The sequence below is a fragment of the Seriola lalandi genome, unplaced genomic scaffold, assembly GCF_002814215.2.
Source record: "Seriola lalandi dorsalis isolate HSWRI2012SDOR001 ecotype SW California unplaced genomic scaffold, Sedor1 jcf7180002054883, whole genome shotgun sequence".
Taxonomy (NCBI): Eukaryota; Metazoa; Chordata; class Actinopteri; order Carangiformes; family Carangidae; genus Seriola; species Seriola lalandi.
In genome coordinates, this window is record NW_019525658.1 from 4,634,324 (window position 1) to 4,654,396 (window position 20,073).

At 40.1% G+C, this 20,073-nt stretch overlaps 1 protein-coding gene across 1 annotated transcript in view; it reads left to right on the top strand.

The window, feature by feature from the left end:
• Positions 1-20,073, top strand: part of citb (citron rho-interacting serine/threonine kinase b) — a 49,052-nt gene that overhangs the window by 16,152 nt on the left and 12,827 nt on the right. The window contains exons 4-19 of the mRNA XM_087171640.1: positions 4,095-4,274; positions 4,503-4,556; positions 4,716-4,769; positions 5,547-5,687; positions 6,680-6,805; positions 8,000-8,095; positions 8,342-8,458; positions 8,674-8,783; positions 9,025-9,199; positions 10,046-10,243; positions 10,347-10,400; positions 13,831-14,028; positions 16,642-16,835; positions 17,723-17,858; positions 17,947-18,051; positions 19,706-19,846. Coding sequence (XP_087027766.1) covers positions 4,095-4,274; positions 4,503-4,556; positions 4,716-4,769; positions 5,547-5,687; positions 6,680-6,805; positions 8,000-8,095; positions 8,342-8,458; positions 8,674-8,783; positions 9,025-9,199; positions 10,046-10,243; positions 10,347-10,400; positions 13,831-14,028; positions 16,642-16,835; positions 17,723-17,858; positions 17,947-18,051; positions 19,706-19,846 — 2,079 coding nt within the window. The remainder of the gene's footprint in view (positions 1-4,094; positions 4,275-4,502; positions 4,557-4,715; positions 4,770-5,546; positions 5,688-6,679; positions 6,806-7,999; positions 8,096-8,341; positions 8,459-8,673; positions 8,784-9,024; positions 9,200-10,045; positions 10,244-10,346; positions 10,401-13,830; positions 14,029-16,641; positions 16,836-17,722; positions 17,859-17,946; positions 18,052-19,705; positions 19,847-20,073) is intronic.

The following is a 20,073-nucleotide window of genomic DNA, read 5'->3' on the forward strand; positions in this document are numbered from 1 at the left end:
GGGGGGGATTTCTATATGACTGTTACGCTTAGAATAACACTACTTTAATTATTTTAGATTTCTCAGCTGCCTTCCACACAGCTAGCATTCTGGGACAGACCTTTCAGCGGTTTGCCTCCTACCTCCGAGACAGATCAGCCTCTAATAGAACTATAAATGTGTCCTCTTCCCCTGCATCTGTTCCCTGTGGAGTACCACAGAGCTCCATATTGGGCCCTATTTTGTTATACACTATATATGCTTACTCTGGGGCCTATTTTCAGAAATATAATATAATAATAAAAATTATTCTGTATGGCAAAAAGCTTCCTTCAGCTAAACCAGAATAAAACCAAGGTCCTGGTTTTGGTCCTGATTCTTTTGTATACAATTTGAGCAAAGCTAGCTCAGTTGCTCAACTGATTTTTTCCATCAGATCATCTGCAAAATTTCTTCATTTCTGTCTGTTAAAGATCTGGAGACTATAGGTAGCTTTTATTTCCTCTTGCTTCAACCACTGGAGTTTTCTCTAAAGGAATCAAGCTGTCAGCCCTATCTTGCCTGCAGCTTGTTCAAAATGCAGTAGCGAGACTCCTCAGTGGTACCAAAAGGAGAGACCACATCTCCCCTGTACTGGCCTCACTTCATTGGTTATCAGTGAAGATTATTTAGATTTTTTTTTTTTTTTTTTTAAGGAGCAAATAGACAGGCACCAGGTTACATCTCTCAACTTCTCATCCCGTTTTCTACCTGCAGACCCCTCACATCTGCTGACCAATAACTGCTCTCCATTCCACACACCCAGTTAAAAACAAAAGGTGATTGAGAATATTCAGTTGGTGGCCTTAAATTGTGGAATAGTTTGCCATTAACGATTAGATCTTTACCCTTTGTATAGATCTTTAAAACCTGTCAAAAGACCCATCTGTTTTCTTCAGCTTCTGCTCACTGTGAAAACATGTCTCACCACACTCTGGATTTTATGTGTTTGTGTTTTTTGTGTTATGATATTCCATGCTTTTATTCATTTACTAATATCCTCTTATTTATGTCTGCATTTTTATTTGAGCATTCCTGTGTTTTTGTTTTATTCTGTAATCAATTAATCCCCAAATGTAATCTCTCTGTAAAGCACTTTGGTCAGCACCTGCTGTTTTTAAATGTTTTAAATGTGCTTTCTTCATTACCTTTACTCATGCATTGCTACTTTTCTTGGCGCTTTTGACCACCACCTGTCAGTTGGCTGTTTGCTGAACACTTCCCACCTTACTTACTGGTGCTATGCCTGTCAAGCTTTTCATTGTCAGATGGCACATGTATGTTGTTCATTGTGTTAACCGTGGCAGATTTACCACTCAAAATCCTTAGTCATTTTTGAAACAATGGGTTCTTTATTTCAAACAGAGGAAGACGAATGCAGGCCTCTCATTTCTAGCCAACTATCAGTCTCACCAGCTGAAATGACACCTGTTGGATTTTATCATATTAATTGCTAAGTACAATAATGTGAGCTCCACAAGTTGGTTGAAAACAATGTCTCTGGCTGTGTCAACACTGAACCACAGGCTTGGACTCAAACGCAGTCACAGACTCAGTTCAAAAATCAGTCCTTTTAATCAGAGCGAGGTCAGTACACAGGTGATCAGTCAGAAGGGCAACAGTGTCCAAATCACCAGTCAAAAGGCAAAAATAGGTCATAAAACTATTGGCTCTAAGAAACACAACACAAGGAAAACTGCTGTCACGAGGGAGCAAGACGAACTGGCACAGAAGGAAGGGGACACTAAGATTATATATTCAGGAGGAGGGGAGACAATGGGACACAGGTGCAACACATTAGGGCAGGGCAAGTAATCACACAGGGCAGGAAATAAAGGACCTGAAATGAGAGAAGAGGTGAGTATCAAAATATAACAGGAAGTACGAGACAAAGAACACTAGGATAAACAAAAAGGTAACTTAACTATCCAGACGGGGCATGACAGGCTGACATTTTAATGTTTCTAACTGACTTGTTTTAAAACAAGAACCATGTCAAAGAGTCTTAAAAATGCACTAGATTGCTGCATAAATGATGTTGTACTGTAGTGTATAGCAGGGGGAATATGGTGAAAAAAACTGGTATGTTTAATTGAAATTCAAAGGATAACATATTAGCACCATAAGTGTACCGGTTTAGCCACCATATACTTTGTGCAGTGTGTAGTTTTGAAAAAGATTGCTCTTTGATATATTCTATGACATTTCAAGGTTTGAAATGACAATGTTTTCAACAAAATCAGTATCAGCTCTCCTGCATCCAGCCAAACAACCAACTAAAATAAACAGAAATGCAACTCAACTGTCATTGCCTAGTATACAGCAAAATCACACATACTGAGAGTTGAATTTAAAGATTTAAGATTTGCCACCATAAACATACTGTGTGTTTTGGGCTGATGATGCTATGGATAGAGATAGTATGCAGCCCCAAGATAGTGAATTGAATGATTTAAATCTATGAAGCAGCAGCAGTGTAAATTGATAGCTTTGAGAGTGAATCCCCACTTTGCACTAGATGACTGTAAATGAGTTTTGAATGTCTTTTTCAACACAAGTAAATTATCCACAATGGCTAAATTCTAACACAAGTAATGCAGCTATGTTTGTATGTAAGCTTTAGTTGCTTCTTCATGCAACAGATGATCTGAATGAGTCAAGGATATTGTGTTCGCTGTCGGCTTCCCTGTAATAAAAGAACACAGTGATCCAACACTCCATAAGGCCTTAGTTGTTTAACATCATATTGAAAGCTAAATTCCCTTGTCTTTAATTTCCTTGTATAGAGTCATTGTTTTGCCAAAGAATTACTGGAAATTGAGAATCATTTCTAGCTTTTATTGAGTTGGGAAGTCACAACCAAATGAAAGCTGGTTCCCAGTAGATCCCGTCGATTATCATTGATAGAGACTGTCAGTCTGCCCACGTGGAGCCACATTGATTAGTGAGGGGGACATGTCATACTCGGCATAGCTACATCACTGGTTGTTTTTCTTATCTAGATATGGAAGGTCAACGTGGGCTGACCACGAGACAATCTCTTCATTCAGAGTTCCATGATTACAAATGTAACCTCCCATTCCACTTACCGCTAAACTATTTTAGCTTTGTTTTCACCATGTCTGATGCTGTCTATTTCACTTGTCCTAATTTGTGTCTGTGTCTCCCTGGATGCAGAAGGATGCTACTTTTTATCAGCATGACAGACAGGTTGATGTGCCCTGTAAACTGATGAGAGGGTTGAAATTAGATCTGTTAGGCTGTGACTAATCACTATTAAACAGACATATGCATTAAGTGTCTCTGGCTGATCAATTTTTTCTCTCCACATTCCCTTCTCTGTTCATTGACTTTTATACTATTAGTGTGCTTATACTTGGTACCATATTTGAAATGTCTCTTCCAATATGACTGCCGAAAACGTTCGACTTGTAATGGCCGTCATACAAGTCTTTTAATTACGTCCATTATGCTGAACTATTTTCATCCTGTTAAGTTGGAATATGCTAGCAGCTTATCTAAAGCACATCTCTTATGAATGAGTTTGCTCTGATGAATGATGCAGTAGCTTCCGACAAGAACATTTTCGTCAAAATGGTTCAGGTCAAGCAACACTGAGGCTGCTGGAGAGCTGTTTTCCACTTTATACATATAGTATTCACTCTGCCAATTTTTCCAATTTTGCTGCAGTGGTACAAGGGCATCCTTAATGTCGGCTAAACAAATATAGTGAAGTTAAATGGATAAAGTGCTTACAAGTGGCCAGAATTCAAAAAGATTGGTTCTCATCCCAGGTACTTTTTGGCAGGAGTGTGTGCTCTGCTAAGTGCAATCTACTGTTCTTTTTGTCATATTGGAAATTTCCTTTCTTAATATTATTTTTTCCTTTTGTGTTTAGGACTATTGCTCCTCCTCCCCTCTCCTCCCCTCTCCTCTCCTCTCCTCTCCTCTCCTCTCCTCCTCTCCTCTCCTCTCCTCTCCTCTCTTCTCCTCTCCTCTCCTCTCTTCTCCTCTCCTCTCCTCTCCTCCTCTCCTCTCCTCTCTTATGCGTGGGTTTCTGTGGTCTTTGGTCGCAGGAATATCATGCCCAGCTGGAAGAGATGCGCGTTTCCATCAGACAACTGGAGGAGGACCTGTCTGCTGCCCGTCGGCGTAGCGACCTGTACGAGGCTGAGCTGAAAGAGTCGAGGCAGAGCAGTGAGGAACTGAAGAGGAAGGCTGCAGACTACCAGCATAGGATGCAGAAGGTCTACACTGTAACTAAAGCGGTTAATGACTCTGAAAGTTACATAGGAAGAAGTTCTGGTTTATTTAATACAAAGTCCACAAATTTTGTTAGCGTTCAGAATAACAGTGTAATTCAATGTAACAATATGATACTGTAATGATATTTAACTCAATTCATGTTGAAGTTTCTAGTTTACTGTCTACTTGCCATGATTTTTTCTGGATGGGATCTCACTGATTTTCCAATATCCTCACAGGCTAAAGAGCAAGGCAAAGCAGAAGCAGAGGACATGGTCACCAAGCTGGAGAAGGTGGTTTATGAAGTTCATTTAATTGTAATAAGAGTCTGTGATTGGTGAAGATGTCAGAAACACAATATTTCTATGTAAGGACACTGACAAGTTTGATTGACTGTAGCCACGGATGATAAGTTAAATGTCACTCATGATGACTGTATTTTTCCTTTTTAGACCAATGCTGAGCAGCAAACAAAGATCCATGATCTTCAAGAGAAGCTTGCCAAGGTAGAATATTTTTGCTTGGAAGATTAATGAATAATTTATATGAGCCTGTGCAAGAGATTTAACAGCATTTTACACTTTCAGCTGAGTGTATAAACTCCTTCTTTAACCTTCCTGCCCTCCATCTTTCTCTCTCTGTCTCTCTCTTAAACTGCATTCTACAGTCAGATTTGCTCTATGGCTCGAGAACAATTAAGCTGTCTTTTAAAACTAGACTTCCTGCTTAATTATCAGCAATCAAACAGCTTTGCCTCATTAGTAAAGATAATTTCATCCTAATTGTCTTTTCCTAGAGATGAATATTTAAATGTACCATCCATTCTGCCGAGAGTATGTGGTGCTGATTTTCAAGACTGACTGAGCCCACATTTGGGATAGGCCTACTTCTGACTCAATGCAAAGTAACTGATGAAATATAAATGTCTCAGTATGGATTGTTTATGATTTTCATAGTTGCAGTGTATAGTAGTTTGTTTTTCTAGTAGCCACTGAACTTAGCAAAATGATGCTAGTTCATCCTTATGCTCTTTAACTCTTTCAAGAACCAATGTCATCAGTGCTGCTGCTGCATATATAACTGATTCAATATGTTGTTATACACAATTACCATACTGCTACATGTTCGTATGAGTTTTATTTTGACTCAGTTCTTTTAATTGATGTATGATGATGATTGTTTGCAGGTGAGATAATGTAAATTAGACAAGGTTAACATCAACTTTCTATAACATTTAAGTTTATGTAAATAACGTACAAACCTATTTTTCTTTTAATCCCCAGTCGTTAAAGGCCAGTGCTGAGGCTACAGACCTCCTTCAGAGTATGAGAATGGCCAAAGACCGTATGGAGCGAGATCTAGAGAGGCTACAGAACAAGGAAGACTCCAGCGACAGCCTGCGCAGACGCCTCCGTGAGACTGAGGTACATACACACTTCAGCTGTACACACAGCCTTGTATATATGTGTTTTGGCCTCTTGCCTGTTTCTTCTCATTATCTGGTATCACATGACATTTGTTGCTTTGCAACATCACAAATCTCTTTGTTGAAAGTGTTGCATAAATACATCTGGCTTGGGTATCTGCTCAGCACAAAGAGCCCATATTTTCTTTTGTAAACATGTTGTCTTTGCACCTTCTGAGAAATGCTTGTGCTGCCATGATGCCATGTCAGATAGCCTGAATGTTTGTCACAGTTGATTATAATTTGAAAAGCAAATCCACTTGTCTTTTTGTAATTATTGTAATTTTCCTGGTTTGAGAAGCTACCTTACTTCCCTGTGTTTGTAAGCCACAGGGTAAAACTAAACCCTAAAAAAAGGGTCATTAAACTGATTGACACTGATGTCCCTCTGCACAAACAATCATAGTCTCAGGCTTTCACTCATATCACAGAGTATATGTTTCAGTTAGTGGAGAATCCAGAGTGTGGAAGAGTGCAGATACCAACAGGAAAAGCTTACATTTACACACATCTGTAGTTACCTATATAGTGTAATTAGTTTTTGAGTGGGGTTCTTTGAAAACAGCACAGCAAATTTGGTAATTAGAATAGGTTCATTTAGACAGGAGACTCAGAGGAAAGACCGTCACACATAAATGCAAACGGGCTCTTTGGAACTATTGCGAGGAACTTGAAAAAATGAGATATAAACAACGAAGAGGTGCATCGCTAACAAGCAGACTGATGCAGCTGCTGCAGTATATCATCAGTTCCTCCTTGAAGTGGAAACCTTAAGTCTAATTAGCATTTCCTCTAAATGCGTTTGATGTCCAAATAGCAGAACCCACTATTTTGGACTGTGGATCTTCTGACCTGAGGTTGTATTTTTTACAACTTAAAGAAACATCTCATTAGTGAGTTAAAGCCCGTATGTGTGTGTCTGTGTGTGTTACTGTTGTCCATCGTGTGCAGGATGGTAGGAAGACTCTTGAGAACCAGGTGAAAAGGCTGGAGATCGTTGAGCGGCGGGAGACTAAACTGAAGGATGAGATCCAGAGCAAGGCCCAGCAGATTCAGCAGATGGCAGATAAGATTCTGGTGAACGACCTTTCATCTCTTGTGCAGAGCTAAAAAAAAATCAGAGGAGGTGTGACATAAACATAGCTCATTGTCATCGTTGCAGAGGAAGTGCTATTTTATGTAATATTTCTAAAAATCTTCAGGTTTATCATCTCCTATCTTGAACTGTTATTTCTAACAGTTTAGAGTCATACACCGCAGAGTAATTAGTTATACCTGATACTGTCTCATTTTAAAACACCTACAAAGCCATGATACACCCACACAAGTGCTTTCAATTAGTTTACCTTATTAGTGTGGGCTTCTCTCTCTCCCTCTCCCGTTTTGTTGCACCTGTTAGGTTGGGACAAATTACAGCTATATTACTCTTATTAGTACAGAGCTTTTAGTCACTTACTCCTCTGCAAACATACACCCAGCTTCAACCTGATCAGAGGACTGTTTAACAGGGATAAGTGACAAACAACTAAGAGATGGGCTTGGGAGAAGGTAATAGCTCCAAGTTTTGAATCTTACCACTAGGAGTCCTCCTAAATAACACTGAAGGCTCATAAATAGGAGTGTCCTCTTGAAACACAAAGCTGCTGAAAGAAACTTTTTGTTGGGATGGAGAGAGCTTCTAAGCATGAGCCTTTTTGACATGTTATAGCAGGAAATGTTAATAATTGCTGTATTTTATTTAGCTGTGCCAGTTCCATGGTTTGAGTATTGTCTTTTAGTTCCACCTGTTCTTGTCCTGGTATAACAAGGGAAAAGGGTCAGTAAAGACTAACCCAGTGAAGAGAAGGGGTGGAGTTGAAGTCATTGTTATGGATGATATTGTGTTTCATCAATCTGCTACACCCACAGTGACAAAGACAAAGGACAGGTCTTAGTATTTATTCATACTTAAACACTTTCATGTCAAGTATATTGTATCTGACATCAAACAACACCTGTGTGATGGTAAGGTATTTGAATTTCTTACCGGCTCTGCTACAATCAAAGTCCCCTCAGAGTTGAGCTGATTGTATTTCACAACATTACCATCACTGATTGTGATTAGGTGTTAGTGATTTAGGAGTCCTGTGGATTATTTCTAACTAGTCATAAATGTATGGGTTGTGTTTTTGTGATAAAATGCTTTGTAGATTACACTTACTTTTTAGCCTTTGTGCATGTGGCTGCTGATATTTAATATGCAGCGATTAGCATATTTATATTTTCATGCAGGAGCTGGAAGAGAATCTGCGAGAGACTCAAGCCACAGCCCAGCGGTTGGAGACTCATCTGAAGCAGAAGGAGAAGCTCTATGAAGATAAGATAAAGGTAAAATTTCAGAACACACTCACACACATGCAGAAACTTTGCTGCAATGTAAAACAACAGACAGGTATATCCCAAATAAATTACAGGAAGTGCTCTGTGCTATGTTTAGTGGTCATGCTTTTTGCTTATTGAGCTGTGGGTGCTCTCTGTGCTTGGGAGATCTACAGAATGCCCTCTTCACACCATTCTCTGTCCTGTTAAGTGATATCCTGGTTATAGTTATGTGGGCTGCCTGGCATTGAGCAGGTGTTGGAGGCCCAGATGAAGGCGGACATGGCTGATAAGGAGATGCTGGAGTCCAGTCAGAGCAAATATGAGGAGGAGGTGCGGGAAAAGTGCAGCATCATCAGTGAACAGAAGGCGGTAAGAACAGAGCAGCTTGGCAGCGACACTATTTTAGGCATATTTTAACATTTATCACACTGACATAGATTTCTTGTTTGGAATAATCTTGGGTATGTTATTGTAGAGCACACAATAATGAGCATTAACCTGATCCCAGTTAAAGCCAGTGATGTGAAGCTCCAACTCAATGTTTAATTAAAACACAAGTTATCGCGTCCATAATTTCTGTTCAGACCATAAATGCTATGGACTCTAAGATGAACAACCTGGAGCAGAGAATTGCTGAGCTGTCTGAGGCCAACAAGCTGGCAGCCAACAGCAGCATCTACACCCAGAAAAACATGTAAGTACTGAGACACAAAACATTATTATTCCATTCAAAAATAAGCATTAAAAGCATTTAAAAACATTCTCTTTTCATGAAATACACTATGGTGAATTCAAGGGAACGATGTGGACTTTTATGTTTATCCCAAGTGCAACATTCACTCCAGTCATAGTGGTGTAATAATAGATAAAGGCCAAGAGATTAAAGTTCCTCCTCTATCGAAGTGTTTGCACGTGTTTGTGTCTATTCTCGTCAGGAAAGCCCAGGAGGAGATGATCTCCGAGCTTCGCCAGCAGAAGTTCTACTTGGAGTCTCAGGCCGGGAAGTTGGAGGCCCAGAACGCCAAACTGGAAGAGCATCTAGAGAAAATGAGTCAGCAGGAGCAAAGCAATAAGAGCCGAGTGCTGGAGCTGGAGACTAGGCTCAGAGAGGTGAGGAGATATTATAGGGGGTTGGAATCAAAACAGGGTTGTGAAGTGGGATTCATGTGTTGATAGATTATTGGATGTAGGTTTTCCTATCAGAGTGTGACAAACAAAATAAATTTATTATTTCCATTTTCCCTGTTTCTAATTTATATCTTACTGTCCTGTCAGCCCCATTCCAACCTCTCACTTCCTTTTCTTCTTTTTCGACTGTTATGGAATATTCACACAAAGAATATGTGTATATCTGCCTGAGAGGAAACGCTGCTAAATGTTAAATAGAAACAGTTGTGGACTAGACTGCTTCCATCTGTAACCATCTGCCTCCAAATAGTGGAAACACACCTGTTTATAATCACTTTCCTGAATGTAAGCTGAGGAACTAATTACAGTGTATCATGACCCATGTGGAGGCAGGTGCAGCGTAGAAAGCGGTAGTTAGATGATTAGATATATACTCTATACTCTATAGGCACTAAGTTGGATAAAAGAACTTTTTATGTAGAATACATAAATGTGACATATGACATGATGTTGGGATTTAGTGACTTACAGAGGAATTGAAATGTTATAAAACATTTTAAAGGCTAGATTTTTGAAAATCAGGAACTAACCAACTTTATTGCAAAACATTAAACTGTAAATTTAACAGTATTACAGTATTAAACAATAATGCAGGAAAGACAGCACAATGAATCAAGGCGGAGTCAGACAAGGTGAAGTGTCAGGTGTAATGCCGTCTCATCTCTGTGGAGAGTTGTGTCATGTCAGCATGTCTCTGACTACTCCTTGGGATGAATCACCTCCTCCTTCTCCCTGATCCTGGAGGACGCCTTCTCTCTGCCTTTATAGATTGGGCTGGAGCATGAGGAACAGAAGCTGGAGATTAAGCGTCAGGTGACGGAGCTGACCCTGTCGCTGCAAGAGCGTGAATCCCAGATCAGCAACCTGCAGGCGGCTCGCCACGCTCTGGAGAGCCAGCTGCAGCAGGCCAAGACCGAGCTGGAGGAGACCACTGCAGAAGCTGAGGAGGAGATCACTGTGCTCAGAGTGAGAGAGAGGAAGTGAAGGAGTACTGAAGCTGATGTCTCCTTTTATGTTATATAATTCAGGCAGTGAAATCTGTCGCTCTCTCTCTTGTCATACCTCCCAGGCACACAGAGATGAGATACAACGCAAGTTCGATGCCTTGAGAGACAGCTGTGCGGTAAGCTGCTCACTCACCCACTTTTCTTGTTTTTTTTTCTTTTTCAGTTTCTCCAGGGATGGATAACTCTTCTGACACTGAACACCAGCTGAATCATCACACATCATCACACATAACAACCTAAAGTCGCCATGTTTCGTTCCATCTGCCATTATGACTTATGTAAATTGGGCCTCATTTGAATATATTTTTCTTCGATGTCCATTAATATGACTCCCTGTGACTTTAAACATTCTTCATTTCATCACACTCATCGTCCTTGTTGGTTCTTTTTGTGGAAATATAAAACCGAGTCTGACCAGGGCTCCATATGAATGTTTTCATAACTCAAAACATTGTGCATACAGTCAAACTGAGAATTGCTGTTTCAAACAAGGCCAATTTTTACATGAATTGTTTGTTTTCAATGACACGCTTGTGCACATTAACAACTAAGTGAGCTATTATTACCAGAACTGCCCCTGCTGGAACAGATAATGGCTGTTATCCAGTCATCATGGTTGTTTGGCAAATTCACATTCTGTTCGCCATGCTTCATGGTGTCACATTCTCAACATTAACAGGGAACACTGGTTTACTTAGTTAGCTAACATTTGTATATATTTGTTTTTTCCACAGATGATGAGGACTATGTTAATGCATGTTACAACAGAGACATTATAAAGACTTGTGTTATAATCCCAAAGCTTTCCCATGTTTAAATTACTTTTTTGCCATTTGCACAAGTACAGATAACGACACAATGGAACACTTGCATTGTTTTCTCATTGTTTTATTGTTATTATTACATTATGTCATAGTGTTTGTTGAACATCATGGGATGGTGTTGCTGTGCAACCCTGGTGTCCCACTAACCTCGAGAAAAAGATTTTGTCATGTTTAAAGGATTTAAGTGTCTTAAAATTCATATATCTTGAATAAACACCAAGACCATCATGGTCTCCCTTTATCCCATTGCCCTACTTTCGAGATCCTCCCACTCGCAAACTGTTCAGAAAGCACTGTCCATAGATTCAGCTGGCTAATGTTCAGGCAAACGCAGCCAAATTCTGCAAGAAGCAGAGCTTGAAATGCCACTCTATTTTTTGCCCTGCTAGGACTTGCGATGTTGGTCTCTCTGTTGGTCTGTCTGTTGAACATTTTGGACCTGAGCAAGATATCTTGACAACTACAGTACAAGCCAAATTGTCATTAAATTTACTATAGTCCCCTGGGGGTGATACTTAATGATTTTTGCCACCCCTTGACATTTCATCTGCATCAGTTTTAGTGCCCCATCTAATCCAGCGCTTACATCAGGCCATTATTTCTATTTATATGGACAGACATATCAAAATCTAAAGTGCCAATTTCCTTAAAATACGCTGAGCACACTCCTGCTCCTTGAAGGATTAAGTCTTTCCATTTTGGACGTACCATGAATTTTCCTCTTTTGCTGCTTTCAACCTTCAACTTACCACACGGGACATCCCATAATGAACTACATCAAAACAGACTTCAGTGAAAATTGTTGACTACATAATTTTTTTTTTATTATGAGCTGCACTACTGGTTAGATTGTAGAAATACTTACATTGTCAGTATGTTCTTCGTTGTGACCAGCTATTTTTGTATTATATATATACATTTATATTAGCTGCATATTATAATATATTAGCTCTAAATTAGCTCTAAATACACTGCTAACATTAGACTGTCATGTACACTGTTCAAACAGGAAAAAAGATTGAGTAAAAACAATGTCAAAGGTTTCTGACAGTGTAAAGATGCTAGCACTTGAGAGTGGTGCTCCAAGGTTTTTATTCTCGCTGCTCACTTGTAAGTCGCTTTGGATAAAAATGAGTAAATCTAATGTAATGTAATGCTATGGTCCTACTTTCACATAGCTAACATTGCACAGTATGACAATGTATATTATTCATCTATAGACTGCAGACTGTTAGAGATTTTGTTACACTGCTTCTAGCCTGGACATGGTTGTTTCATATATATAAATATATATATATATATATAAAATAAAAAATAATATATATATATATATATATATATATATATATATATATATATTTTCTTTTCTTTTTTTTTTCTCAGTTGAATTACCAGTAAATTTGCTACATCTACACACAGTATAATGCAGTTTTATCCACATCAGTCATCCATACAATGTTTAGGTAGCAAAGATGTTTTTTAGGTGAATTCACGCTCCACAGCATCTGTGCTGCTCAGTCTGTTTCACTGAAAGAGCAGATGTTCCTCTGTTTTTGTGCCATCATTGTACAGTAAATGTTACATTGGTTTGAGTCCAGGAAATTGTGGGACTTACTTACTGCCTCTTTAACTGCGCTTTTTATTTGATGTACACCCACAGCCTTCACAAATAGTATTGAGCAATTTGTATTCAGCACAGGATGCAAAGCTGTGAAAGTGATTTGCTTTAGGAAGCAAGCTACTCTATAGACTGGGATGACAGATGAGTAGAGTAAATATAGAGGCTTGCCAGATCACCACTGCATCCATTCCACTGTTGACTTCCCAGCCCCACCTTAAGTATTTAGTCGCTGCTGTCAGTCCCCAGCCTCGGGGGAGCGGAAGCACTGAGTCAGTGCAGAACAGACAGCTAATTTATGTACTTAAAAGCTTTGCCTCTTTCCCCCCGCCACCTTGAAGTTCTGTGTGGTACACATGTTCCCACGAGAGCTGAGAATAAGGGGTTCTTAACAGGCAGCCTCATCAGCCTCAACCCTCATTTCCCTGCAGCGTGCACAGAAGTCATGGCTGATTTAGGGAGCAGACTGATGCTGATGAAATGATTAGCGTGCTTCTTGCTCTGAATCCAAAACAAGTAGCCTAGATATCAATGGTAACTGCATTATATCACTAACCTAGATATCTGCATTATGTAGTGATGCGGGTTTAGACTGTGTGAGCCAAGTTCATGTGTGGAATGGAACAGTGGTACAGTGATATATGTCTACATGCAAGATGAAGGCAAGATCTTTTTATGTGTGTAAATTGTAAAAGCGATGTACATTTACTGTGTACACTGTGTGTACATTACAGTACAGTAGGATGCTTTGACCAGATCCCTTTAAACCATCTGTGGCAACTGTGTTAAGACTTAGAAAACTGATGTAGAAGTGAGTCAGCTTATCTGAACCAATCATATTCACCTTTTATTTGTAGAGTAATTAATCCACGTTTCAGGAACCTTTTTGTAACTTGAATGCAGAGTAAAAATTCCAGTCAGCCTTTTCATAAATGAAAAAAACATATGTATAATTAATGTCAAAACAAATATTTCGTTCCAGTCTACAAAGAAAAAAAACAACATTAATTGCTACTTGGTTGATGCTGTATGTTTTGGGTGCAGAATGGTTGCTGTGTATATTTTCCTCTCTTTTAACCTGCGTGTCCCGATTACTCTCTGTAGGTGATCACAGATCTGGAGGAACAGCTGACCACACTGACCCAGGAGAACGCTGAGCTGAACCGTCAGAACTTCTACTTGTCCAAGCAGCTGGATGAGGCCTCTGATGAGCGAGAGGACCGGCTGCAGCTCAGCCAGGATGTGGACAGGCTGCGTCGGGAGGTGGCCGACCGCGAGATGCACCTTAACAACCAGAAACAGGTACCTGGCTGCTGGTATATTGTATGTGTGTGTTTGTGTGTGTATGTGCTTTTCTTACTCATGTCGCTTTTCAAAGTCCAAAGAAAAGCAAGTCAGGTGGGTCATAATTGGTACCTTGTGTTAATTTGTTGATAGAATAGGACGATATTGACCTCATTCAATTATCAGCCAGTCATGGTGTCACCGTCCAAATATGATAAACAGAATAAAGTTTGTTTAATTTTATTAATAATATTGCTCAATACTACGCAGTACTAGTGCAGTCAACACATTTATATATATATTTTCACATCAGAAAATTCCACAGGGCAGCTTTAAATGGATTCTGAAGGAACATTTTGATTCCGATTATTTTTATGCGTAACATTACCCGTTGGATTTATTTATATTTGAGAGCAGTTTCAGAAGAGTTTGCAGCCTGACATAATTGGACAGTAAACAGGGAAACCCTGCAGTCCAACACCTTGGATGGGCTGTATGTAAACACACAAAAAATTAACAGCTAATTAGCTTTTCAACCTAGTTTTTTGGGGGGGTTTTTTCACAGTCAGTCACAATGCATGGCACTGAGCCAACGTGTCACCAGTGTACTCTAGTGGTTTTCAAATTTCTGCACGAAATTATCACAAAATACCAGCTGTCATTAGTTGAACATTTAAAAAAGAATCAGTTTTCTGTTCTGTTCTGTTCCTCTTCCCACTTCCCACTCAGCCAGACACCAGGTTTTCACTTACTCACATTATATGATGTCTCCACAATGCCTGTGACAGGTGACCCAGACATCTCTCCTGGCTCTGACAGTGTTAAGTGTAAATCAGGCAGCAGAAACCCTGGGAATATTTCAGTATTGTTCTGTGCTGTATTCTGGATGCAGCGTGAGAGAGTGCAGGCGAGGAGGCTGTGTGATGTGTGCACTGCCCCTGTGGGAGGATATGTGTGTGGGTGTCCAGTAGCGCTCTCGGTCCTGATGGTTGTGTAACCAGCGATGGAAGTCATAGACGAAGGATGGGGTGGTGTGTGGGAGGGATGTGTCATCCCCATCACTCCCAGGTCGTGTCAGCTGTGGAAGCGTTGGACTTCAGAGGGCCGTGGTGCTGCTGCAGAACCGGCACAGGCTATATTTGTCTCCCAATGCTTTGTCTAAAGCAGTGTGTTGACATGAAACACAGTGCTTTGTGTAGGCCCTGTGAATAACACAAAAAACATTCTGTGTCCAAACATGTCATGTAAATGATCTCACGGGACGACGGACGCTGGTTCGGAGCAGCTTTTTTCTATGGCAGTTTTGGGGTCATTATTTAAACTGAAATTACACAGTCATTTACATGTGACATTAGTTGTCAAACTGGAGGGAAACTGTTTAAGCTACCAACAAATGTTCCTCATAAGCCTCCATCTCCGTCTCTGGGATTGTAATTTATTTTAGGCATGGTGCTTTTTTAAAGCGCTATGGCTGATTGAGTTTCATGTCTGACATGTAAATGAAGAGGTTGCTGTGAAGATAGCTTTTAGCCCTATTCTCCTTTTTAGCCTTACTCTGCTCTCCACTGAATGGCCTTTTACTAGCAGGTTCTAATGGCAGAAAGACCAGGGAGGGGCAGAGACACTGATCAGTTTTGTTTTCTATGCATTCATGTTTTAGCTATGGTAAAAATTCCCTTGCTAGCTCCACGTCTTCATTGTGTTGCTACAGCAGATGAAAGTCCTGGAGAGAAGACTACAAACTGCTGCTCCTGATAATGAACCCTCCGTCAGCCTCACAGTAGGCAGCAGTGAAAGCTTCAGACCTCTAATGTGACAGTGGTAGAATTTAACAAAGTACATTAACTCAAGCATTGTACTTAAAATTTATTTTGAGGTACTTGTACATTACATGCTTCCTAGTAATTCTACTCCACTACATTTCAGGAAGGAATGAAATATTGTACTTTTTACTACTCTACATTTATTTGACAGCTGGTTCATTTTACATACAAAACATCTGATCAAAATATAAAATACATTTTTAAAAGATTAACTAACCAACAGTACGTAACATAGTTAAAACTAGCTCCCTGCTACAACATTAAAATTCTGCCGTGATGATAATGCACCACTGATAAAAATAAAATAATATAATATGTAAAAATATACTGACGGGGGCCATTTTTCTGCAATATGAGTACTTTTACTTTTGACATACTTCAAGTACATTTTCACAAAAATACTTGCATATGTGTATTTGAATGAGGACTTTTACTAATAATGGAGAATGTTTAAATTGTATTAAACTGTGTATTGCTACTGTCAGTGATCTGAATAGTGATCTGCCCCTCCAACACTCCAGAAGGGAAGAGGCAGGCCACCAAGGGATTTCCCAAACCCACCCAGGGGATATAAATCACTACCACAAGATCCTTGTTCATAATCAGTAAAAAAAATCTTACAGAGTGTGGGGAGAAACCTTTTTTTTTTTTGACAGGTTTTGAAGCTGGTGAGTTTCACTGCTCTCCCTCTCTCCTCTGTAAAACTACAGTTTTTGCTGAGAAGGAATGAGGACTTGTGGAGTTGTGTAATGACACAGTTTGGCTTTCAAACAGAGGAACCTCTCATCTGAATCTTGTTATATACCAGAACCTTGAGACGCTGAAGACCACATGCACCATGCTGGAGGAGCAGGTGATGGAACTGGAGACCCTGAACGACGAGCTGATGGAGAAGGAGAGACAGTGGGACGCCTGGAGGACAACGCTGGAGGAAGAGAAGAACCAGGCGGAGAGAAGGACCAGGGAGATCCAGAGACTGCTGGACACAGAGAAACAGAACAGGTTACAACCACTCACACATACAAACCACGACCACAACTGTGTGGATGTGTTGTAGTTTTCTTGTTATCATAGGTTTTCAAAGAGATATGAGTTGCTTCGGCCACAATGCTTTAATATGATGATATAATTACTTTTTCCATGATATAACATTTCGAGAAATGGTCACTGTTTCTTTTTTTTACACCGGGAAAAACTCTGTTGCTCTGAATGTTTGTGTTGCTATCAGTGTTGGATCTGGATCCTTACGCCTACACACACTGAATACAGCAGGTTTGGGCATATTCTCTAGGGGTTTTTCAAAAGGTATTCTGGGAAATATATGAAATTATTTTCTGAGTTGGTGTAGGCAGGGCAGGGTGGTGGAAATTGGGAACACAAAAAGCATTTTAAAAGACAGAATTTCATAAGCATGTATTTTTCTTTAATCCTAAACCCAAGTCTGTGCCCTAAACTAACCCTTTAAAAGAAGATGGAGTAGAAATTCTCTACTTTTGGCCTTTTGGGGACATAGAAGTTATACTCTACTCTAAATAGCACAAGAGTAGAAATACAAGAATACACACACTGATACATGAAACTGGATTTATTTGCTTTTATTCAAATGATTACTGTGTATCAGTTAAAAATAACCAGTGAAGTGGTTTCCCTCACCTGTTAGAGCACGTACCACAAACAAGGCCATGGCCTCGCTGCAGCACCTTTGAATCCAGCCTGGGCTACATGTCATACTCACATTTCCCGTCCTTCTCTGCTGTCCCAGTCTAATAAAAAGAAAAAAATACTGGAAAAGATAAAGACGCAGTAAAAACATTATAGTAGAACTCAAAGGGTATGTACTTAAAGAAGCAAAATAAGAAGTGTAAAGAACGGTTTGCTGTATGTTCCAGGCTCCGTGCAGAGCAGCGCAGCTCTGAGTCTCGCCAGGCGGTGGAACAGGCAGTTAAGGAGCACAAAGCTGAGATCCTGGCTCTGCAGCAGGCTCTCAAAGACCAGAAACTCAAAGCTGAGAGCCTTGCAGACACTGTAAGCGTTTCCACACTGTTGAATAAGTGTTGTACTTTTTCTGGTTAGCAGATGTTACAGCAAATTCCTTCCTGCTCTCTGTTCTCAGTTGAATGATCTGGAGAAGAAGCACGCCATGCTGGAGATGAACGCCCGCAGTTTGCAGCAAAAGCTGGAGAGTGAGAGGGATCTGAAGCAGAGGCTTCTGGATGAGGTAACTTCTGTATTTTCACACTTACAGTTATGCAAAGGTTTGGTCTTTTCTGAGCAAAATCTTAATGCACTGTTACTTTAAGTTCAATAATTTGACAAACAAAAAATGAACAGTAATTGTGGCGCATGCAATAGTTGGGCACATTTTTATTTGTAAAACACTCAGAACCTCACTTCATTAGGCTTTGGTTGACTCATTAGGACTTGTAGGGAAGGTCACATTAGGATTTAGTTGTATAGATAGTAATGATAATGATAATGATAATTCCAGAGGTGATAAATTCTCTGACTCTTCAAACCTTGTGGTAAAACTCAGCGACCTTGGGCTCCTCTAAGCAACTGACCGAGGATCTAAAATGAACCTAACTGATGCCTACAAAGCAGGAGAGGCCGTAAAAACATATCAAAGTTCTTCCAGCTTGAAATTTCCACTTATCCCAGATGTCATTAAGAAATGCCAGTGAAAGGCAGAGAAGCAAAGCCAAACCCCCACAGGGCTGCAAAGAAGCTGCCGGACGGTTTAGCTGACACAGCAGTGGTGGTGCACCGTTCTACTGTGCAGCATTAATGCACAAACAAGCTCTAGATAGAAGAGTCATCAGGAGGAAACCTTACCTGTGACCTCAAAGTCAAAGCAACATCTGGATAAGCCAGGGTCGTTTTGGAAACAAGTGCTGTGGACAGTTGAAGTTAAAATTCAGGGCTTTGGCCAGAATCCCTAAAAGGTGTGTTTGGAGAAAAAATGAAGCAATTTTTTATTTTTTTTATTAAAAGAACATCTTGCCAACTGTTAAGTAAATATTCTGCTTTGGACTTGTGTGGCAGTCTGTGGTACAGAAAACACTACAGAAAGAGGGAAGGATGGATTCCAACTAATGTCAACACACTCTGGAGGCAAATGTCATGCAGCCAGTCAACAAACTGACTGGCTGGTCTACACAACACGACAATGATCTAAAGCAGACCTCAAAGTCGACCATGAACCATTAGAGAAACACAAGTTGAACCTTTAGGAACGGTCCTCACAGTCGCATGACTTGAACATAATTTCAAATCTGTGGGTAGATTAAACATGTTGTGTGTTCAAGACAACTTAAAAATACCTCAGAACATGAAGGACGAGTCAAGAATAGAAAGACTCTTAGCCGGCTGCAAAAAGTGTTTGCAAGCTGTCATGTCTGCAAAACCGGGGTTAGTTAGTATAGACTTTTATTCATGGCACAATTATTGTTTAATTTTGTTTTTCAAGTTCATGAAATGAAAAGTAACAGTAACATATGAATAAAAGCTCTGTTTCCTGCAGAGGTTGAATTTGCTTCTTTCCACTTCCAAAAATCAACAAAATATGAGACATTGTATTGTATGTAACGCCCAAACATTTGCATACAACTGCATATGCCATTGATCTCTACAGTTTTTCTGTTATTCTCTCTGTGCAAATGTTAGCAGTCTCTGTGCTTGTAACAACATGTCTCCATGATTCATGCTGAAAAATAAACTAAATCTGTTCTGTGTTAAGTCGTAGCGGTAACAAGTGTCAAACTCTGCTGCAAGGTTCAGCTGCTGCTATCACTGGAAGAAATCAATTGTAGGACGCGCAAGTGGCAAAGTCACAAGGTCCAGACGGTGATGTAACAGCTGTTTTACTTCCACAGCAAGAGAAGCTGCAGCAGCAGATGGATGCCCAGAAGACCCACATCTTCCGTCTGACCCAGGGGCTGCAGGACGCTCTGGACCAGACTGACCTGCTCAAAACTGAGAGGACAGACCTAGAATACCAGCTGGAGAATATCCAGGTGCTGCTACACACACATTCACATAAACCCACTAACGTGTATGCAAGAAAAAACATACTCCGACAACATGAGGTGGCTGAGTCACACGCTGGACTGGGAGCACATCATTCTCTCGTTTGCAGTCTTGCTTCTCCCCCACTGTTCTGTCACTTTGTTTTACTAGTGAAAGCTACATGCACATACAGTACATGCCCCCCCCCCCACACTTTGTTTTACCCCACAGCATA